This window comes from Cnephaeus nilssonii, assembly GCF_951640355.1.
Source record: "Cnephaeus nilssonii genome assembly, chromosome: 5".
Classification (NCBI taxonomy): domain Eukaryota; kingdom Metazoa; phylum Chordata; class Mammalia; order Chiroptera; family Vespertilionidae; genus Cnephaeus; species Cnephaeus nilssonii.
In genome coordinates this window covers 106,757,315-106,781,166 of record NC_137076.1, presented here as the reverse complement: position 1 = coordinate 106,781,166, position 23,852 = coordinate 106,757,315, and the positions used below count along the sequence as shown (strand labels likewise).

The 23,852-nt window shown below is 42.5% G+C and overlaps 1 protein-coding gene across 3 annotated transcripts in view; it reads right to left on the bottom strand.

The window, feature by feature from the left end:
• RNF216 (ring finger protein 216) overlaps positions 1-23,852 on the bottom strand; it is a 108,906-nt gene that overhangs the window by 71,684 nt on the left and 13,370 nt on the right. For 2 of the 3 annotated variants that reach the window (XM_079771962.1, XM_079771961.1), the window contains exons 2-13: positions 22,559-22,692; positions 18,794-18,927; positions 17,230-18,102; positions 15,651-15,727; positions 15,170-15,272; positions 13,091-13,255; positions 9,018-9,132; positions 6,658-6,797; positions 5,340-5,390; positions 4,118-4,255; positions 1,699-1,847; positions 1,159-1,237 (exon numbers count right to left, since the gene is read on the bottom strand). In XM_079771962.1, coding sequence (XP_079628088.1) covers positions 1,159-1,237; positions 1,699-1,847; positions 4,118-4,255; positions 5,340-5,390; positions 6,658-6,797; positions 9,018-9,132; positions 13,091-13,255; positions 15,170-15,272; positions 15,651-15,727; positions 17,230-18,102; positions 18,794-18,927; positions 22,559-22,625 — 2,091 coding nt within the window. In that variant the 5' untranslated portion in view covers positions 22,626-22,692. The remainder of the gene's footprint in view (positions 1-1,158; positions 1,238-1,698; positions 1,848-4,117; positions 4,256-5,339; positions 5,391-6,657; positions 6,798-9,017; positions 9,133-13,090; positions 13,256-15,169; positions 15,273-15,650; positions 15,728-17,229; positions 18,103-18,793; positions 18,928-22,558; positions 22,693-23,852) is intronic. The other variant, XM_079771963.1, reaches the window with a different exon arrangement.

Here is a 23,852-nt window from a genome sequence, read left to right as displayed (position 1 = left end):
ATAATAGACAAATATGCAAATTGACCGCACCTTCGCTATGCCCAAGCCACGCCCACCAGCCAATCAGGACGAGTATGCAAATTATCCCAACAAAGATGGCGGCTATTTTGCATATCGCGACAGCGTAGAAAGAAGCCAAGAGCTGCAGAAGGGAGCAAAGCTGCAGAGAAGCAAGCAAGCCGGGGGGAGGAGAAGGGAGGAGCGGAGGCGGGGCCGGGGGAGAAGGAAGTTGAGCAGGCAGGGCTGGGGGAGAAGGGGCGGGGCCGGGGGAGAAGGGAGGAGCGGAGGCGGGGCCGGGGGAAAAGGGAGGAGCAGAGGCGGGGCCGGGGGAGAAGGAAGGAGAGCGGGTTGGCGGAGAAGGTGGGGCGGGGGAGAAGGGAGGAGCGGAGGCGGGGCCGGGCGAGAAGGAAGGAGAGCAGGCTGGCGGAGAAGGCGGGGCGGGGGAGAAGGGAGGAGCGGAGGCGGGGCCAGGGAAGAAGGAAGGAGAGCGGGCTCGTGGAGAAGTTAGAAAAGCAGGGGGGCTGGGGGAGAACGCGGGGCGGGGGACAAGGGAGGAGAGCAGGCAGGGTGGGGTAGAGTGCAGCAGGAAACCCTATTGCAGGATTTTTCCTGCAACGGGAACGCTAGTTAAAAAATAAATAAAAATCAAGAAAAACAACAACTCTATGTGATAACTCACAAATTTTAAGACATTCTTAGTACACAGAACAAGAGTCTGGTTAAAGAGAAGACCAATACAATCAGTTCTTATGAGAACAGCTGAGTGAACATTATACCAGACATGACAGATTGCCACCATGATGCCCAGCTCTTTAATCAAAGAAGTTTTGACACAATAGGGTGGTGAAAAGAGAAACCAAGAATAAAGCTGGCACTGTGGGAGAAACACGGAATCTCCACATCTCACATTACAATACAGGAAGATGGCATAAAACAGATCCACAACTCTGACTGCAATTCCACGAGTGGCTCCATCTCTGAAACCATGTCAACCACCACTCACAAAGTACTGATCTTCATTTGCTTTCACGAAAAAAAAGAAAGAGCACTCAAACCCTTCTCCCAGGCCAGCACACAGATAACCAGTAGATATGTGTGCCTTTAGGGTAGCTCAAACCTTAATTCAAATATAAATGTAGAAAAAATGCGCCTCCCTACCTTCCGGCAGCGAGGATTGGGACAGCTGAACCTCTTCACGTCGCTGTCCAGCAGAGCAGGAAAGCTGCAGGAGGGGCACCTAGAGCCGACAGCAGAGGAACGTCACTCAGAACAGCAAACCTGACGACGTGGCTCCATTAACTGCTGATACGACAACGGGCTTTTCAGCTCGCGGCCACATCTCCTCTCACTCCTTACTTTGCATTAAAACATGGACTGAGGCTCGCCTGTGCGCTGGCCCTTACCAGAAAATGCGGGGGCCATTCTGGGTCCTGCCTCAGTGCCAACCACCCAATAAACATACGCTTCTGAGAACGCCTCACAGATGTCACCTTTGCTCCAGGCCAATGTACAATGTTTGCACACACAAGCCACGGGATTAAGAGAAGCCAAGGGATGTAGGCAAAAATCTGAAGTGCAGGTTTTTTCCATTAATAAAATTATTCTTTTACTGCTCAGCAAGAAATGCCAGAAAAACTGGAAAATACAGCTTTGTTACAGGAATTTCACCTGATGGAAGTGCTCAGCAGTGGCCCTCACCTGACAAGCTCATCGGCGTAGGCCGCAGTGACTTCTTCTTCGGCCTTCCGCTCGTAGTATTTACACAGGATGGTCTGGGGAAGCACCTTCTCCAGTTCGCTGGTTGGGAAGGAACATGTGCAGCTGCCTTCCATGCAGCTAAGCTCTGACTAGAACGATGAAGTCAGGAGGCAAAGAGAGAAAAAAAAAGGAAAATTTAACCAAGGTCTCAAAAAAATGAAAAGCCTCAGTAGTTAAATGCATCATAAGCAAATAAATCGTGATTAAGAACACAGGTTCTGCTGAAGCCGGTTTGGCTCAGTGGATAGAGCGTCGGCCTGCGGACTCAAGGGTCCCAGGTTCGATTCCGGTCAAGGGCATGTACCTTGGTTGCGGGCACATCCCCAGTAGGGGGTGTGCAAGAGGCAGCTGATCGATGTTTCTAACTCTCTATCCCTCTCTCTTCCTCTCTGTAAAAAATCAATAAAATATATTAAAAAAAAACAAAAAACAAAAACACAGGTTCTGAGATTATAAAGATCTGTCTTCTGAGAAACCACACTCCAAACAACAAGGAAACCATGAAACAAAAACACAAAGTCCATATTTGATTTCCCCGAAAGACCTCTATCAGCCCAGACCACAGTGCAGGACGATGGGAAGTGAGGAGGAAGGGTAAAAGGCTTAGCAGGCCGGAGGGGAAGGTCACAGCGCAGTGTCTGAAAAGGAGCTACCGAGAGCAGCAAGCTGGTTCCCTCTACAGCCTCTGCAAAGGCTGGAGGTCTAGACATCTTGGAAGGCGGATGTGAGTGGTAGGAGGGGCGGGAACCGACAGGGATATAAACTAAAAACTGGAGGACTGTTTGAAGAGCCCCCAGTTCCTACTCCTTCAGATGCTGTCAGGTGACTAAAACTCTTCCAGGAGGAAGGACAGTCTCTGGACCAGCTGGACCAGAGGGCTCTGGACTTCATCTTTAAAGCCACTTTCAGCAGGCTGAGCCCTCACCCCACAGCACTCTGACCAGTTTTGCTGCTCTGGTCCATTTTTAAGGACCCTTGCCGTGATAGTGGGCCCACCTGAATAATGCAGGACAATCTTCCTATTTTGAGGTGCTCCGATTAGCAACCTCCATTTCCCTTTGCCATGTAAGGTAGCATATGCACAGGTTCTGGGGATAAGGAGGTGGACATCTCTGGGGGATAGGGACATTATTTTGCCAATCACAACCACTCTGCTCATATTATTACTCAGCCCTTCACTAAACCATAACTGACTTTAGAATAATTGATGAGTGATTTGATTATTGGTTGTTTAGAAAACTCAATTTTGGTTTTAAAAGTATTCATCCAGGCAAAACAAAACTCCTTTCCGTATTACTTTCTAGTGTCAAGAGAAACTGACTCTGGTAAGAGAAATGTGGTCTTGTATAAAATAGTTAACTGATTGTAATCCTATATAATAAAAGGCTAATATGCAAATTATTCCCTCGGGAGTTTGACCGGTAGTTCAACCACTTGCTATGATGTGCACTGACCACCAGGGGGCAGCATGGAATGAAGGAAGGCCCTAATCGGCCCTGATCGCTGGCCAGGCCTAGGGACCCTACCCATGCACAAATTTCGTGCAGCAGGCCTCTATTAGAACTATAAAGTCCTTTAAAAAAATCAGTTAGCCCTACCCGGTGTGGCTCAGTGGATAGAGCGTTGGCCTGCGGACTGAAGTCCTGGGTTCGATTCTGGTCAAGGGCATATGCCTGGGTTGCAGGCTTGATCCCCAGTAGGGGACGTGCAGGAGGCAGCCAATTCTCTTTCGTCATTGATGTTTCTATCTCTCTCCCTCACCCTTCCTCTCTGAAATCAATAAAAAAATATTTTTTAAAAAATCAGTTAAATTTACTAATTTGCACTCATATATTCAAACAGCCTGCAAGTCTTTTTTCTTTCATCTTTCATTTTATATTTTTATTGATTTCAGAGAGGAAGGGAGAGGGAGAGAGAGAGAAACATCAATGATGAGAATCATTGATCGGCTGTCTTCTGCACACCCCACACTGGGGATCAAGCCCACAACCCAGGCATGTGCCCTTGACCGGAACTGAACCTGGGACCTTTCAGTCCACAGGCTGAAGCTTTATCCACTGAGCCAAACCGACTAGGGCTCGTCCTTCATTTTTCTTACGAACAGGAGGATGAGGGAAGAAGCAGGTCCTCCCATGGCACGGAAGAACGCCACTCCCTGAAAAGGTATCTGCTGTGCTTAGAACCAACAAAACCACACAAATCAGGAACTGTCTAGTAATCACACATTCACATGCCTTGGCAGCGTCCCATCTCTCTCCAGAAGAGGCACTTCCACGAGGTATTTACACTTGTCTATAAATATGGTCTCCTCAGACTCTGTGAATGTTTCTTACCTGAGGGCATATTCCACAGTTCTTACCTTTCCAGATCCAAAGACTGCCTCCTGGGCATATCTGATGAGACATTCTTTGCAGAACAAGTGAGCGTCTGCACACTGAGTCAGCTCCTCAAATGGAAATTCCCCATAGCAGCAGCGGCACTCAATCAGCTGGCCATCCTGCAGGCCACCACAAACACACATGAAATTCCCCACATTCAAGTATAGGCCCGCAGGTTTCCCATTCCCCCACCCACACGCACCCAGAGGTAAAGAGCAACCCCTGGAAGCCATAAAACAACCAGGAGCTGTTTTCCGCTGTATAAATGTAGTTTGAGATGGCAGCACAAATATTAATACATAGTTAAAGAGAGTGTGATTTTCACTTTTTTGGCGTCATCCTTTGTTTAACGTTATCCTATTCATGAATTCCAAGGTGCTAGCAGAACTATATCATCTGCAAGCAGATTATACTGCTAATAGGATTCTAAGAGTCAGGGACGAGTGGCATGACCGATATTAGCTAAAAAGCTTCAAAAGTTGGATTTTCTCGCCTGGCTGGTGTTGCTCATTGGTTTGAGTGTCAACCTATGAGCCAGGAGGTCATGGTTCAATTCCCAGTCAGGGCACATGCCTGGGTTGTGGGCTTGGTCCCCAGCGTGGGGTGTACAGGAGGCAGCCAATCAGTGATGTTTCTTTTGCTCCTTCCCTCTCCCTTCCTCTCTGAAATCAATTTAAAAAATATATATATTTTTTTAAAAGTTGGATTTTCTCTTCTTGTTATAAGATAGTTGTGTTAGAAGGTCACATCCCAACCCAAACTTTACCTTAAGGAACCACCAAAGCTAACTACAGCAGCAATCACAATTCCTACCATGCATTGTAAGAAAAGGCCACTATGTGAAGAGCAGATAAGAGTACAAAAGCCATCTGGCCCTGAGGTCATACAGATCTCTGCCTCTAACTCTACTAGTAAGCATTACTTGAGTTCTAAATTTTCCTCTAAGAGTTCATTCCAATGGATTCTAGCAATGTTCCTTAACAGGAACATTTCTATCATCTTCCCTTCAATTCTCATCCAGGCTGGTATTAAGAGCAACAATAATGTTTCAAGTGTCTGACTATAACATGGTTACAAACTCAGCAGATCAACAGGAGATTATCCGGGAACCAATGTGCCATCAAAATGCTGAGGAAATGTGATAAGAGAAAAGAGCCCATGAAAAATACCAGAATAAATGAATTAAGTAAGTTTTCAAAATACCTTTTGATACTGTTCTTCATTCATCTGCAGAGCAAGCAAAAAGTCTTCATGCTGAGGAACAAAAAACCAGACATGCAGATACAAATTTAGTAAAGATGCCACAAACCATTTAGAATTCATGGCCATAGACATAAAAGAGCTACTATTAATGGTCATCTTTTCAGTTACATGGTTTAGCAGTTTAAAATTTACTTTATCAAATTTTGACCCTTAAAGCATTTTCCAGTACTCTGACAAAGTGGGGGAAATGTGCAAAGTGCTTTTGCTGCACCCTGACTATGATGGTCGCCTCAAGCAGAAGCCCTTGTGCTACTGAATGGCAAGCTGCTGAATTAGCCACTTTAAAATGATTGACAGAAAAACTGTGATCATGCAAAATTAGGTATTTGGCAAACATTTTCTCAAAGGGAATGAAGTGATTATTTGCGACCAAGGATAAAATTCTCGATCTCAAGCAGAAATTAGAATTTTTAGAAGTTGTCTTGATCCATCTGTCGCAGAGCTGCCTGTCCACCTGTCATTAGGTGACACTGCCTTTTTGAAAAAATGTGTGCATGTTGAAGAAAATGATGACTACTGATACAATTTGGTGCCACTGGCTTGACTCATGCTAAGGCACCATTGCTTTTGTTTTATCAGTATAAGTTCAACACAGTGAAAAGGTAAATAATGTCTTATTATCACAAGAGATCTGACTTGCAGACCCCTAAAGAGTCTTGGGGCCCTGGCTGGTGTGGCTCAATGAATTGAGCATTGTCCTGTGCGCCAAAAGGGTGCCGGTTCAATTCCCGATCAGGGCACATTCCCAGGTTGTAAGTCCGATCCCTGGTCAGGGTGCATGCTGGAGGCAGCCAATCTATGTTTCTTTCTCCCTCTCTCTCTCAGAAAAAAAATTTTTTTTAAAAAATCAATAATTAAAAAGAGCCTTGGGGAAGTCAGGGGGGTCCATGGGTCATACGTTCAGAGCTGCTGGTCTAGACAATACATATTAAACAACCAAGATACATATTCTGGTTGACTAGCATCTGATGTATATTTGGAAGAATTAAAGAGCTCAATGGCATTTTTCTCTGGTTTTGCTCCACCATTAGGGACTGAGGGAGGTCAAACACAAATGTGTGCTAAACTCCAATTAAAATTCTCTGCCATAAATCTGATTTATGAACTTGAGTATTATTACAAAACCCAGTTTTCCTTTTAAAAACGTCATAGTTGACTCAAATCACACAAAAGAAAAGGCAAATCTTAAAAGGTAGTTTTATACTAGCCTAAAAGCAAACCAGAATCCCAGAAACACACTCCACGCACATCCTCCTACCTCTGCCATCTCTTTGACTTTCTGCTCATAGAACTCCTGCTCTTGCTGCACGGCTGGATGGAGGGCACGCCGGTCATAGATCTTACAATGCCGCCGCTTATTTTCCAGAAAGAACATCCTTTTTTCTATTTTTATGTCACCTACAAGATATGACAATGCAGAATCATGCAGACAACTGTTTGCCAGGAACACAGGCCAGCCATTCTAGTCTTCTGTGGCCTGGGCCCCACCTACTTTCTAGAAGTACGTTTCGTTCCTCTCCTGCAGCGCCACCATTTGGGGAAACTGAGCTCTAGTCCATCCCCTAACCTACATGAACTTTTTGACTTTCGTCTTTTCCCCCTTTTTAAAATACTCTGATTGGAGCATCTCTCCTATCCCCACAGTTTTGTGCTGTGTGAATATACCAGTTTATTATCCATTTTACTCTGAGGACAGGTGGGTTCAGTTTAGTGTCAGTATAAATTGGGCTATTGAACATATGTCTACAATTCAGTCAAGCACGCAGGAAGGAATGGGATTGCTGGATCAGCTTTAGAAAACAGTGCCAGTTTCCCAATGTCATCCTCCCAATCTACACTTGCCCTCCACCAGCGATGTAAGCGAGTCCCAATCATTTCACATCCACATCAACACCTGGTACCAGCAGTGTTCAATTTTAGCCATTCTGGTAGGTGTACGTGCGTTTTATGTATGTTTTTAAACTTTTTATCTTGAAGATTTCAAATACAAAAGCTGAAAGAATAAGATCTATATTCACAATAACACTTAGAATAAAAGACAATAGAATCATAAAATATTACATAATATAAAATTGGTCTATTCTATTGATTGGTAATTTTCATTTTCTAGAAAATTGTCTACTTCATCCAGATTTTCTATGTACTCACAAAAACCTGTTCTTAGTAAATCTTTTGATTTTATCAATATTTAACTATATCAGATTCCATATGGGTTAGAACTTCCAGGACTATGTTGAATAGCAGTGAATAGAACATTCTTCTTCTTCTTCTTTTTTAATATATTTCTATTGATTTCAGAGAAGAAAGGAGAGGGAGAGAGAAAGAGAAACATCGATGAGAGAGAATCACTGATTGGCTGCCTCCTACACGCCCCACACTGGGGATTGAGCCCTGACTGAGAATCGAGCTGTGACCTCCTGGTTCATAGGTCGATGCTCAACCACTGAGCCACGCCAGCTGGGTAAGACATCCTTTCCTTGCTCCCAATCTCAGAGGTGGGGAAGAAGGATTCACTCACTATTAAGTATATTAGGAATAGATTTTATTGTAGACATTATTAAGCTGAGAAAGCTCCTCTTAATTCCTAACTTTCTGAGAGTTTTAATCATGAATAGGTTTTAAATATTGTTAAATGCCTTTTCTACATCAACTGATATGACCAGGTGGTTTTTCTTTAGTCTATTAATATAGTGTATTGTACTGATTTGTTTTTGAAAAATGAACCAGCTTTACATTTCTGGAATATACTCCACTTGGACTTGGTGCATACTAAAAAATATTTTTATACCCTCAACAGTTTGGCTCAGTTGGTTGAGCGTTGTCCTGGGCACTGAAAGGTCCCCGGTTTGATTCCCAGTCAGGGCACATACCTAGGTTGTGGGTTAGATCCCCAGTCAGGGTGCATGTGGGAGGCAACTTATCGATGTCTCTCTCACATCAATGTTTCTCTCTCTATCTCTCTCCCTGCACCCTCCCTTCCTCCCCTTTCCCCTCTCCAATCAATAAAAATATATCCTAAGGTGAGAGTAAAAATAAAAGTTAAGTGTATCTCTAAGTCATAAATATTAAACTACTAATGTAAATCAAGTGTATTTTCTATTTCTAACTTCCAATGTCATTAAAGATGATCTAATAAGTGCAATAAAAGAACCAGAATCTAAAATTAAAAGGGATATATCTGAAACAACGGGCTAAAATGAAGTTAACAGGGAAAAATGTCAGATGCATCAAAACTGAGAGACTTTTGTAAAAGCAAGGTGGGTGAACAGACCAGAGCTTAGTATGTCCCACCAAAAGTGGGACATATTTGATGTTACATATCTATGTTACATTCTTAGGCTGTATGGACTGACATACAGATTCAAAATCCCAGCTGCTGTCTTTTCACAGCAGATCTCACTTGGAATACTGTGTCTAGCCCGGTACACCCAAACTTTCAAAGTGGTACTGACAAGCTAGTGAAGTGCACACAGAGAAGGAAAATCAGGAAGATGAAGTGGCAACAGACAGACTCCAAGTCTTTCCAGAGGCAAGAGCTACCACCATAGCAGGAAATTCCAGAGGCAAGAGTGTGTGGGAAGGGACGGTTCTGCACAGCAGCACACAGTTTGCCGTTACCTTGTTCAAACTTGAAATCTATGTAAGAATACTGATTCATTTCTTTTCTCTTTTTTCTTTTTCCACTGGTTTCTGGTGATAGCTCCTGCCATTTTTTAATAGCATCAGAAAAGGCCTAAAAATTGAGAAAGGGAAAGATTACACTATAAATAGGACACGAGACTACCTGGAACACAGGCAATCCCCAAATTTCATTTTGACTCAGTTTCGCTTCTCCCCAGCATGGCTTACAGAAACAGTTAGTGGGAAATAAACAGGTGCATTTAATTATTTTTGTTTTTTCTGACTTTGATGAACTGCTACAATGGCAGAACCAAAATGTTTGCTGACAAATTAAAGGGCCAGGTAAGAAAACAGAAACTGCTCAAACTGTCCTTGAATAAGTACAGGTTAAATCACAAAACAAATGGCTAGGGAGCTGTATTTCACAACAGACATTACCTATATGGTGTTATTCTGGTCAACACTCCCTGTTCCACTCCCCCACACTCCTTTGTTGCTTTCACCTTTGTTCTGGAGCACAAAATTCTTATGACAGTGATAATCCCATCTTCCATACCTTTTGCTTCTCCCTTTTTTATTTAATATTATTTTTTGTTAATCCTCACCAGAGGATATTTTTTTCCCCATTGCCTTTAAGAGAGAGTTGGGGGGGGGGGGGCAGAGAGAGAGAGAGAGGGAGAGAGGAGAAACATCAATGTGAGAGAGACACATTGACTGGCTGCCTTCCACATACACCCCAACCAGGGGGTGGGGTGTAAACCCACAACCCAGGTATATGCCCTTGACCGGGAATCGAGCCCATGATCCTATGGTGTGTGGCCGACACTCTAACCACTGAGCATACCAGCCAGGGCTTCTCCCTTTTTCTTTTTAGAGCTTCCCAATAAGCATTTAAATGTGCTCAAGTCTTTACCACTGAAGGTCTAGTTACACAGACCAGATAAGTTAGATGTTCAGAATTCCTTCTTTTTAAGACCTGCTAGTTAGAATTCACACCTACACACCTCAAAGACACCATGCCTACTTTTTCTTGCCTCACAGCCTTTTTCTATGTTCTCTAGTGAAGACATCTATTATTTGAGACTATTTAACCACCACGTTCTTCATTTCTTTCCTAGTGCTCTCATAGACATACTTCTCTTTTATACTACTACTAGAGGCCCGTTGCAGGAAGATTCCTGCAAGAACAGGGCTTCTGGCGGGCTTCCCTCCTGCCACCGCCACCTCTCCCGCACCGCCCCTCCCCCCCGTGCTTTCCCTGCCACCTCTGCCCCCCACGCCCCATCCCCCGCTTTTCCTCCCGCCGCCACACCCCCCCCCTCCGTGCTTTCCCTCCCACCGCCACCTGGTGCTTTCCCTTCCCTCCCGCCGTCTCTGCCCCCCACCACACGCTTTCCCTCCCGCCACCGCTGCCCCGTGCTTTCCCTTCCGCTGCTGCCCCGCACTTTTCCGCCGCCCACCCCGCCCGCGCTTTCCCTCCCGCAGCCGCCTTGCTTTCTGCTTTCCCTCCCTCTTCCTTCTATGCTGTCTTTAGTCTTCACTCCTCCCTCCCTCAGCATATGCAAATTAACCGCCATCTTTGTTGGGTTAATTTGCATACTCACTCTGATTGGCTGTGGGCATAGCAAAGGTACGGTCAATTAGCATTTTCTCTTTTATTAGTGTAGCTGGTACTGTTTTAATCTTTTTAAAAAATCTCCTCAAAATGAAAGCTCTTTGGAAGCAAGTTAATTTGTGTTCCATGATGCCAGTGTCCTCAAGGGATAATAGCCAGTAAGTGCTCAAAAAAACCTACCAGGAATCAGAGGAACAACAGATGTTGAAGCATAATTTTTTCTTTTACTATTATCTGGCATTTCTCCCTCTAGCTTGCTCATGTTCACAAATCAAATACCCACTGGTGGTATTAGTTCTGAGAATCAGAGACACAGTCCAATATGATTTTTAGGATATTTGTGAAAACCGCCAAAGTTCCTTTAAAGGATGACCTAAAGTCACTATAACGGCCCTGGCCAGTGTGGCTCAATTGGTGGGCATCATCCCATGCACTGAAAGGTTGCCGGTTTGATTCCTGGTCAGGGCACATGCCCGGGTTTCGGGTTTGATCCCTGGTGGGGGGTTGTGCCAGAGGCAGCTGAAACAAAGCCATTTATGTGTTTCGCTCACATCGATGTTTTTTTTCCTCTCTCCCTATTTCTCTAAAAAAATCAGTAAAAAATCGTAAAAAAACACCACTGTAATGGGCATCTGATGACATAAAAGCTGAGGACAGAGACTGGAGCCTGGGGGAGAGGAGAGTGAGAACTTATAGACGGAAGAGAAAATGAAATGATTCTTGGAATCTGCTTCAAAATAGTCTGGGAGGGACGAAGCGGGTGGAGATCAAACAAGACTGGGCAGTCGCTGATAATTACTGAAGTTGAGTGATGGGTTAAGCGTGGGTTTATTATAATAAATCTCTTTTAAAATATGTGTTTGATGTTTATTAATAATAAACGGGGGGGGAATCCAGGGAAGTGTGATTGTCTTCACAGTGAACACACGTCCCCTAAGCTATCATCATGTCTGAGGAGCAGCACAAGGGGAGACGTGTTATTGCTCTAATTACAAAGTGGAAGCCATTTACGTCCCTGTCCACCTGAGTGTCACTTTCTACAGGGCAGGACCCTGCATCATCTGCACCCAGCAGAGAGAAGTTGTCATTGAGCCGACCAGATTTCAGCCAACAGTACTTTCCCTTCAACACGCCACCACTTTCATTTAAATAACATGTAAAGTTTCAAACTACCCACCAAAACAAGCAGACACCATAAAAGATATAAAGGGCCAGTAAGCTAAGGAAAGGGATAAGGAAGGTATAAATGAGGGAAACAGCCACAAAATTCTACAACCTTCTACCCAAATAACAAGTGGGCCGTGGGATGAACCTTGGGCAGGGACATTACTAATGAGAACCCCCCTTCCCCAATCACTTCTCCTCTGGGCTCCCTGGGAGCTCAGAAAACGTGTAAGGTACCATTGCAGCAGTGCAGCACTAGGCAAAGCCTCAAGATAAAAGAGCCCCAGCTTTCTTGCAGTTACTATTTTCGGGGCGAAGCTCATTCACTTTCAATGACAGTACAGGCATTCCCTAGTTAGCTAACCTGGGGAATGAGATTCAGAAATAGAAACCACTAACTCTGTATTCCCTTCAGAGTAAATTCACCTAAATTAACTACGATCAGGTGTTTGTTGACAGCTGCCCGGATCTTCTTGGCAATCTAAAGGTAGAAGGATCTCAGACTCAGCATGAAGTCACGTTCACCTAGGGTTCACCATCTTTCAGGTTAAGACGCAGTGGGTGCTTTCACCATTAAAATAAGTCCACATTTGTCCACTGGAAAAACGCATACTGTTTGCTGGGAAGCACAAGAACTTCGGCAGGAGCAATGGATTTCATGGCAGCAGAGGAGAGGAAGAGGAACAAGGCCAACACCTGTTGGTGCTCTCTTCTGTCCTGTCTGACCGCCAGAAGCGGGTGCTGTGCGGGTGTCACTAACGAGGCATGTCTGCGTTACCCACTAGTGACCAGCACTCTCCAAGCCTTGGGACAGAGGCCCTCAAGGGGAGTCTTATTTAGGGCCCCGGAGTCCGTGGGAGCTTTCCGCAGCTTCCAACTCTCTTCTGAGGCAAACCACCCCTCACTGGGCAGTGCTGCGTTCCTGGGCTTTACAGACCCCGCCTCAGGGACCTGAGCGCCGAGCTCCTTGGGGCAGGATTGTGTGGCCTGCCCTAAGCCAGAGAGCACATGAGGGAGCAGCAGCACTGGAACACACCCTGCATTCCAAGACAAAATTCATGACCCTTCATGTCTTTACGGTCAAGCCAGAACTTCCCTGCTTCTAATGTACTATTTCTTTTCATTCAGTTCTTCCTAATCAGCAAACACCTTAGTCTATTTATCTTCATCCTCACAAACTCCTTAGCCCTTTGCCATCATACACCATCCCCGTTTCTGCAAGCTGAACTCTTCACTGTGTTATCACAGGAAGCCATGTTCCTGACCCCGCCAGGAAGATGAAGTAGAGCACCTTTCGGGTGATTGCATAGTGTCCTTTGAGCTCATGCAGGGCCCACTTGATGTCCTGGCTGCTAAGCATTTTGAAGTCGGCCATCAGGAGGTCAGCAGCTTGGATGAAGCAGCGCTGGTCAAGAGGAGCCAATTTAGAATAGTCAAAAAAGTCTACCTTAGGCAACTGAAACGAGAGAGAGGCACAACATTAGAGGCCAGAGGAAATCATTTGAAGGATTGCTGACTAAAGAACAATCTCATTCACAATTACTCATAAGGAGGTTACCAGCCCTGAATAGAGATGAAGAAATGGTGATTCGGACAAGTTAAATGACTGACTGGAGTCTGGAGACTAGCTTTACTACTTAGAACTAGTAAAAAAGTATAGCTGGGGATTTGAACCCAATCTTTCAGCCATCTTCTTTCCACAAAATGTTTAGAAAATTAAATTTTTCCTGCTATAAAATACGTAAAAGGGGTAAATCAAAAGAATTTGTGGGCAATAGGACGGAGCAACAGACCCCAATGAGGCAGTTCCGAACTATATTTTCCTTCACTACTTACCCTAAATGCTCCTTTGGACACAAATGAAGATAATGATTAAGATATATATATATTTTTTTTGTTAATCCTCACAGGAGGATATTTTTCCATTGATTCTAGAGAGTGGAAGGGAGAGAAAGAGGATAGAGAAACATTGGTGTGAGTCACCTCAATTGGTTGCCTTCCACACATGCCTCGACTAGGGTGGGGAAATTACAACCCAGGTATGTGCCCTCGAATGGAACCTGCAACCCTTTGTTGCATGGATCAACACTCTAACCACTGAGCACACAGGCCCAGGCAAGAATTTTTTAAAAAATCTTCACCGGAGGTTATGCTTATTGCTTTGGAGGCAGGGGAAGGAGGGAATGGGGGAGAGAAAAATGAACCTGCAACCTAGGTATGTGCCCTGACCGGGAATCAAATATAGGCTGACACTTCAAACAGTTGAGCTACCAGCCAAGGTGATAATGATTAAGATTTGAAAAGTCAAACTTTATATGTTGATACAGGATTTGGTTACACAGGTGTATGCATTGTATATAAATCTTACATCAAAACAATCAACAGCCCAGCCGACGTGGCTCAGTGGTTGCAGTAGGATTCCCGGTCAGGGCAGATGCCTGGGTTGTGGGCTCGATCCCCAGTAGGGGGTGTGCAGGAGACAGGCTATCAATGATTCCCTCTCATCACTGATGTTTCTATCTCTCTCCCCTTCTCCCTTCCTCTGAAATAAGTAATAAATAAAAAACAAAAAACTATAAATAGCCTTGGCCAGGTGGCTAAGTTGGATGGAGCATCATGCCATTCACCAAAAGGTTGTGGGTTCAATTCCCGGTCAGGGCATGTACCTGGATTGTGAGTTCAATCCCTGATTGGGGTGTGTATGGGAAGCAACCAATCAATGTTCCTCTCTCTTCCCCTTCCTCTCTAAAATTAATAAACCTATCTGTGGGTGAGGATAAAACAAACAAAAACCTATAAACAGATACTGAACTCTAGGCGATGATCTGCAGGCTGAGGTATGTTTGCGGCAGTATACCGATGCTTTAGAGATTTACCTTTAAATCCATTATAATGAAATGAAATATAAGGAAGAGCTGCTGATGGACAGAGGGACAGATAGGTGACAAAGTGGATACAGTAAAATGTTAACTTTTAAAATACTGCTGGATATACAGGTGATCAATATAAAATCTTTCCACAGAACTCATATTTAAAATTTTTCATATGTTTTCAATTTTAAATGTTAAAAAATAACTGATATGATACCAAAAATCCTGGCCAATTCTTGTTTCATTTTAGGAACTTATTTTGTAGGATGAGAGATATGGAGGATTTGTTTAATTTTTTGTGAGAAAGGGGAGAATTAAATACAGAATTCAAAGTGGCTCAGATGGGTAAATCCCACTAAAGAATAAATATATTCTGAAATCCTATTTTCCTGGCTAGTCTTTAAAAATGTGTCCTGACCAATCACTTTCTTCTCATAAAGACAATGAAAAGAAGCAGAGTATTTCCAGGTAGAGACTGCAAACAAGAATTCAATACTTGCCTTTATCTCATCTTGACTAGCAAGCAGGCTGCTACTAGGGTTGATAATGACTCGATCTTCTCTCTTTGGATAATCTGGGTTTTCCAGTAGAAAATTACAAAGTCTGCAAAAATAAATGAGGTTATTTTCAAACTGCTTCCAAATCCCACACCTGCCCATTGAATCAAACACAATGTTTGGAAAATGAAGTCCTGCCTGGCCAGTGTGGCTCATTGGTTAAACATCGACCTATGAACCAGGAGGTCACAGTTTGTTTCCTGGTCAAGGCACGTGCCTGGGTTGTGGTCCTGATCCCTGGTGTGGGGTGTTCAGGAGGCAGCCAATCAATGATTCTCTCTCATCATCGATGTTTCTATCTCTCTCTCCCTCTCCTTTCCTCTCTGAAATCAATAAAAACATATTTTTTAAAAAATGGTTAAATTATAAATTTTTATGTTTTAGTACAATAAAAAAAGAAAAAAAGGCATTGTGGTATACTCACACATTCAAATCATAATAATTCTTCAAATGAATTATTTCCTCAATATAGCCAGTTGCTACATCTGGAAATCTTGCTTCCTGGAAAGGAATAAAAACATTATGTACATTTCATCCATTAGAATGTTTTCAAATTGCAATAAAAATCAGATGTCAGTCCTAGCTGGTTTGGCTCTGTGGATAGAGCATTGGCCTGCAGACTGAAGGGTCCCGAGTTCGATTCCAGTCAAGGGCACATGCCCGGATTGTGGGCTCGATCCCCAGTAGGGGGCGTGCAGGAGGCAGTAAATCAATGATCTCTCTCATCATTGATGTTTCTATCTCTCTCTCCTTCTCTCTTACTCTTTGAAATCAATAAAAATATATATTAAACACACACACACACACACACACAAAAAAAAAACAGACGCCAAATAATTATAAACTAGAAAAGGGCTATAAAGCAAGTTTGTGTCTGGCTTAAAACTTCACACCAGGAGCCCAGATTTATCTGTCTATATAGAATATGGAAAGATCCCTGGGATCATCTGGTCCTCTGCTCCCGTTTTGTAATGTCCTTCATTCTTTCAATAAATATTGAACATTTCAGTCCAAGCAAAGGGATTCAAAGTGGAATAAAGCACAATCTAGTGCTTACGCTCAGGAAGCACACAACCTAGTGGGCCAAATAAAAAAATCTAGTGAAGAAGGGTTAGGAGAGTGTCCAAAGGCAATGGGCAGCAGGATCAGGACATAAAGCCCTGTACTGTTTATTTTTTTTTCTGAGAGAGAGAAACATTAATTTGTTGTTCCACTTATTTATGCTTTCATTGGCTGACTGGGATTGAGCCCACAGCCTTGGTGTATTGGATGACGCTCTAATCAACTGAGCTACTTGGCCAGGGCTCTGCACTACTTTTTATTTTTTTAAAAAAATATACTGTCATTGATTTCAGAAAAGGGAGAGAGAGAGATAGAAACATCAATGATGAAAGAGAGTCGATCGGCCGCCTCCTGCACACCCCAAATGGGGGCTGAGCCCAAAACCCAGGCATGTGTCCTGACCAAGAATCTATCTGTGACTTCCTAGTTCATAGGTCGACACTCAATCACTGAGCCACACTAGCCAGGAAAAGATGGAAATGTTCTACTCTGTGCTTTCCAATATAGTAGCTGTTCAGCCCCATGTGGCCATCAAACACTTAACATGTGATGAGTGGCAATGAAAACAAAACTTTAAATCTTAGACATTTAAACTTAGCCAGCTGCATGAGGCTACTACATTGGACAGTGCAGCTCTAGGTAATCTGGTAAACCTGCTTTAAGGGTTTGACTCTGGAGTTAACTCAATGTCTTTTTTAAAACTGGGGGGATTGCTCTTATGACAGCACCAAGTTATCCATAATCTACAGCTAGAATCCCAAAGGGCTTGCTGGGAATTTAAAAATAGATTAAGAAACTCTGATTTAACTTTCATGTTTCTCTTCTATTCTATAAATGTACCCCTTAGGAAAGTGAAGTCCACACTCACAATGTTTTTGCAATAAAAGGAAACACAGTATATTTAGTGTCTATACTTATTTACATAATGAAATCAAACTTACTGTTTCTTTCACTAGTAGTGCAACGACTTCTTGGTCGACCTCATTAGCTTCTTGCCCCCAAAGGTGTTCCAAAGTGGGCTCCTGAGACCCTGGGAGTGGAAAGGCTGGGCCTGGCCCCTCGTCGTCGTCGTCGTCGTCTATTCCTAGCTGTTGGTCTTCAAGCTCTCCTAGAGGATGGGCGGGCTGAGGAGAAGAGGGGCCTGGAATGCCATCGTGAGGGGGTTCTGGTCTTGGAAAAGCCGGCCTTGGAAAAGCCAGCCCTAGGGGCTCATGCTGATAGAACAAGGGGCCCAGTTCTGCTTCAGGCTGCCGCTCCCGAGGAACAACCTGGTTTGCTCTCTCACGGGGCTGTTGGTTTAGAGACGGGAAGAAAGGAGGGTTTTCTAACCAACAGTCGTCTTCGATGGTCTGATCATCTAGCATATCAGTTGAGTCTCCGAGGTTTGATAAAAGGTCTGTCTCTGAGTCTTCGGATGACTGGTTCTGAGTGTCCAAAGGATCATTATCTGGAATAAAAAGGCCACTTTTTCTCCAGATGAAGATTTTTGGCCCTGATCCGGGGTTGACAATATCATTTGTTGCTTGGTTATGACTTGGTCCAGGCTTGGGTTCTCTTTCTGTTTGGCCACTTGGATTAATTAATTCAGAAACTCCAGGAGGCCCATGATCCAGAAATTCATCGTAGTCATCCTCAGAATCATCCTGTGCCCCAGAATCAAACAATGTGCTGTTATACACTGCAAAATAGTTGTTGTTATTTGATTCAAAGGCTGCTCTAGACTTTTTAGGCCTTTCTTCTCCCCAACTTTTGAGATCTTGCCAATGGGCAGCTGGTTTGATGAGATTGGGTCGTGATGTTTGAGGTTTACTTGTCTAAGAAAAAATGAAATTTTAATAATAATAATTCAATTTCTTTCCTATGTCTATGGCCTCCTTATGTACTTATATGCAGCTTCTGAGATAGAACAGGAAAGAAACAAAAACACCTCAACCACAAAACTTATTCTTCATACTTGTGGTAACACTAAAATCTGACCATACTATATTCACTATAAGAATAAAAGCAGCCATTCTTATATTGAAGTCTGAATTATAGTTTGAATTATAATTTCATCTGAGACCACTAAAACAAAAACTACTGTAGAGGAAAAAATGACAACACATTAAAAAAAAAGAATAAGTTTTTTTCCTTCCCACAAGACTAGAAAAATTTAGTTAGATAACAGCAAACATTGGTAAGGCTATGGGACACTGGCAATGAAATTAGAAGAGCAATTTGGCATTATTTATTAAAATAAAAAATGTAGCCCTGGCCAGTGTGGCTCAATTGGTCAAGTATCATCCTATGCAACAAAGGATCACTGATTTAAGTCCCCGTCAGGGCACATGCTCAGGTTGTGGGTTCAATCCCTGGTAAGGGTACGTGAGGGAGGCAACCAAGCAATGTATCTCTCTTTTCGATGTTTCTCTTGCTCTCTCTCTCTTAAAAAAATAAATACAATTAAAAACAAATAAATAATGTATATCCTTATGCTCATCATGGGTTAAGTTTAAGAAAACTCACTTCTGTCAGGATGACATCATCATCCAGGTCCTCTTCATCACGTTGCTGAGAAGCTGGGGTGACCGTCATTGGAACGCCTTCTTCATCAGAGTCATCAGATATTGTGATGGGTCCATCTCTGAGATGGATCCAGTCTACAAACAGGCAGAAAATACTGTTACCAGGAGGTGGGCACACTCACATTCTGTTCTTTAGATTTCAGTTTGGGGATGCAAAAGGTCAAGTCTGAAGCCAAGTTCGTGGCTGGTGCCATCTCCTCAAGTGACACCTACACCTAAGCATTAAGAGCCATGTTTCCGTGCTGATCTTTGGCAATAACACATTTTGGGCCGAAACCGGTTTGGCTCAGTGGATAGAGCGTCGGTCTGCGGACTGGAAGGTCCCGGGTTCGATTCCAGTCGAGGGCACGTACATTGGTTGCGGGCACATCCCTGGTGGGGGGCGTGCAGGAGGCAGCTGGTCAATGTTTCTCTCTCATCGATGTTTCTAGCTCTCTATCCCTCTCCCTTCCTCTCTGTGAAAAACCAATAAAATATATATTTTTTAAAATACATTTTGGGAACCACTTGAGAAAATCTGACAATTCCTTATGCTCAAGATTATCAACTTCTTCTTATACTAGGCTGGAAAAATCTGTTGATGAATCTGTCAATTTCTTAAAATTGAAGTCTTGACAGCACCTCATCAGGCACCATGGCCGCTTCCCCTCCCTAGAAGCTCCACAAGGAAGAAAGGACATAAAAGTGGCTGCCAGGTGGCTCCCGACAACCAGCATGACCATCAGCGGGATGGATCTGAATCCTGGGCCGGTAAGGGCGTCCCACCGCCTGCCTGGAGGGCCAATCACGTCCCCACCCTGACCCCCGGGGACCCCACCTGTGCACGAATTCGTGCACTGGGCCTCTAGTATAACCTATATTATTTCAATCCTCTGAAAATTGAAAAAAAAATTTTTTTAAATATATTTTATTGATTTTTTACAGAGAGGAAGAGAGAGAGGGATAGAGAGTTAGAAACATCGATGAGAGAGAAACATCGATCAGCTGCCTCTTGCACAACCCCTACTGGGGATGTGCCCGCAACCAAGGTACATGCCCTTGACTGGAATCAAACCTGGGACCTTTCAGTCCGCAGGCCGACGCTCTATCCACTGAGCCAAACCGGTTTCGGCTGAAAATTGAAAATTTTTTTGTGGCTCAAAATATGGTCAATTTTGGTAAATACACTGGGTCTATTTCATACATGTCTATTATGTCAAGTTTGTTGATCATGTTCTTCCAATATTCTATATTCATACAATTTTTGTGTGTGCTGGGCTCTCTCCCAGTTATTTAAAGAAACATGTTAAAATCTCTCATTATGAGTGTGGATTAGTTCATTTCTTCATTTCTTCTTCTAGTTCTGTCAGTTTCTGCTTTGTGTATTTTGACACCATGTTACTAAGTGTGTAGGGATTAGAATGGTTTTATCTTTCGAGTGCACTGACTCTTATCATTATGCAATCTTATTAATACTCCTGGCTGCAATGTCTATTTTACTTGATAATATGCAGGCATACCAGTTCTTTTTTTTTTTTTTTAGCTGCTATCTGCACAATGTATCTTTTTCATTCCTGTAGTTTTAAACTCTATTTTACCTTCATATTAAACTTATTTTCACTAGTTTTAGAATTCTAGGTGAATATTATTCGACAATTAAAAAGGACTGAATTACTTATACATGTAACACATGGATAAAATTCATCTCAAAATAAATGATGCTGGGCAGAATAACTCAGGCACAAAAAAGTACATACTGCATGCTGCCATTTATATGAAATTGTATAACAACAAAAGGTAGATCAGTGGTTTCTTTAGTCCAGGAGTGCGGTGAAGACTGGGCAAAGGGGCATAAAGAAATCTTTCTGGGGTGACAGAGATGTTCTATGGCATGACTGAGGTGATGGTTATATGGGTGCATTCATTTTTCAAAACTCACTGAACTATACACTTAAAATGTGTGCATTTATTGTATGTAAATTATCTATAATAATCTTCTATAATAATAAAAGCATAATATGCTAATTAGACCAGACATCCTTCTGGATGAAACTGGGGTTGCAAGGGAAACCCGGGTCCTGGGTGCCAGAGGGAAGCTGGTGACGGCAGCCAGGGGAAGGAAGGCCTATTCTTGCACGAATTTCATGCATCGGGCCTCTAGTAGTTCAATAAAGATGATTACAAAAAAATCTATAAGGGTTAGCATAATAAAAATTATTAATACAGCTAATAAAAACAAAACAACTCTGGATGCCTAAAAAAAGTCCTCATGATGGGTGCAATACATAAAACCTGTCTAACAGAAAAATATACCTCCAGGGAGCACCCTTCTAGCTGCTTGATGGGATGCTCCCCAATTCATGAATTGCTTAATAAAGCCAATTACAGTTTAAAAAACCACCACCACCACCACCACAACAAAAAATTGCTCCAAAGTCAATGTTTTCCCCAAAGAAAATTATTGTTCTTAAAGAAACTTTCAAGTATATTTAAGACCTAATTAAAAAACAATCACAACATTAATTTATACATGTTCAGAAAATTTGGAAATGAGCATATATACAAAGTATAGCTAATATTTAAAACTTTCTTAACCACAATAAATTATAGCTATAATCACTACCAAGTTAGAATATACAATTTAGGAAAGCCTTAAAAAATAAGTATTTCCACCCAGCCAGTGTGGCTCACTTGGTTGAGCGTCTTCCCATGCACCAAGAGGTTTGATTCCCAGTCAAAGCACATGTCAAGGGTTGTAGGCTCGATCCCCAGTGCAGGGCCTGCAGTAGGTAGCCAACTGATGTTTCTCTCATCAATGTTTCTATCTCTCCCTTTCCCTTCCTCTCACTCTAAAATAAAAGTATATTTTTAAAAATCAATATTCCCTTTTTAGTACTCATAATTTGCACAGCTTAAGCAATTTTGTTTATTTTTCTCAATTTATTTGCTTAATAAAATTTGCTCAATTTTAAATGCTTTGAAAGCCAAATATACTAGTATATAATTTATCCCCTGCTGGAAAAAAAAAGTCAGCATAAGCACAAAATATTACCAATGGGAAAAAACAATCACAAAAAGAACCTGGGTACAACCTCTTTCATGAAATTTATACTTGCAAAAATGATCTTTTCCTACTCATTGGCTTAACATTTCTTCTTAATGATGTATAAATGTGAATCAGGATTTGGCAGGAAATTTCATGTGTTTAGGAAAGTTATAGAAATGCAGGCTTCCTTCCCTTTATGAATCAATGAATTTCCCCAAATTTAAAGCACTGTAAAATGAAAGAATACATGTCCTAAAATTCCCTATAAGGCTAAACCAGAATCTCCTGGTAAATACTTTAGCAACAGCTTTTGTACTTTTAGGTCTGGAGGAGTATTCCTTTGCAATCACTATTCCTTCAAAAACAGGGCACTGCCATTTTTCTCAAACTCCAACTTCTTAAGATACAAGGACTACATGTTCACAGTTCTTTATAGACTGTGAATTCATAGCTTATTAACCTACTGTGATGGAAGCTTCTTAAACTTTAGTCATGCCATTAGGTATCACCATTTGACACAAAATTCTAGTTTGATACGTCCATTTACACCTGATGCTCTAAGATCTAAAAATGAGACCTCTCTGGATTCTGCATGGTGCAAAACAGGTTCATTTTAAAGAAGATGTAACTGTAGTACTAAGGGGAAAATGGTGAAAAGAGAAAGTGAGAATCAACACTTACCTTGTCCCTGGTGGCAGTGAAAGTTGTTCAAGTGAATTACCTCTTCATTGTTATTTCCCTCTGCCATTTTCAAATGTGGACATACACATTTGCTTGCTAATATCTAAACATGGTGACTATCTGTTCCAAAGGGACTGAAAAAGATGAAAAAAAAGAACATTAAGAATGAGGGAAGTATCAAAACTCTTCCCATGTATCTGGTGAAAACACCACAAAAAACAACAACCAACAAACCCTAACTGAATACATAACTAAAAAGCTAATAAAAGAGGAAATAATCCTATATAATAAAAGGCTAACATGGCAGAACAACCAGTTGCTATATGCGCACTGACCACCAGGGGGCAGACGCTCAATGCAGGAGCTGCCCCCTGGTGGTCAGTGTGCTCCCACAGGGGGAGCGCCACTCAGTCAGAAGCCGGGCTCACGGCTGGCGAGTGCAGTGGCGGTGGCAGGAGCCTCTCCTGCCTCAGCAGCAGCTCGCTCCCCATGGGGAGCAGGCCTAAGCCTGCAGCCTCCTGGACTGTGAGAGGACACAGGCTGGGCTGAGGGACCCCTCCCCGCCGAGTGCATGAATTTCGTGCAATGGGCCTCCAGTGGAATAATAAATAAAAACAATTACTGCAAAAGAACATATAAAAGATAAATAAAACATCAAAGGACAGATGGGTCATATAAAAAACAAAAAGTATACTTAAAAACTAAATTATGGCAACCAGTGGAATGAGAGGAAATATTTGTAAGTCATTTAATTGATAAGGGGCTAAAATCCAAAATATATAAAGAATTCATATTACTTAACACTAAAAATACAAATAATCCAATTTAAAAATGGGCAAAGGACCTAAATCCTTTCTTCCAAGTAAGATATTCAAATGGCCAACAGAAAAGACCTGAAAAGACACTCAACATCACTAATCATCAGGGAAATGCATATCACCTCACACCTGTCAGAATGGCTATTATAAAAAAGACAACACATAACAAGTATTGGTGAGCATGTGGAGAAAAGGGCACCCTCCTACACTGTTGGTGGGAATGTAAATTGGTAACATAACTGTACAAAAAAGCTTGATGCCTTATAATTACAGTGGAAGATATATATCCCCTAAAGACTGAACAATCCACTGCTAGAAGTCTGAATTATGGAAACACAGCTTATATGTACCGGGTCTGTACACAAGAATGTTCACAGCAGCATTAATTCTACAAGCCAAAAACTAAAAGGGACACACATCAATGATAGAATGCACAAATACATTATGGTATGTTCATACAATTAAAACCTTATACA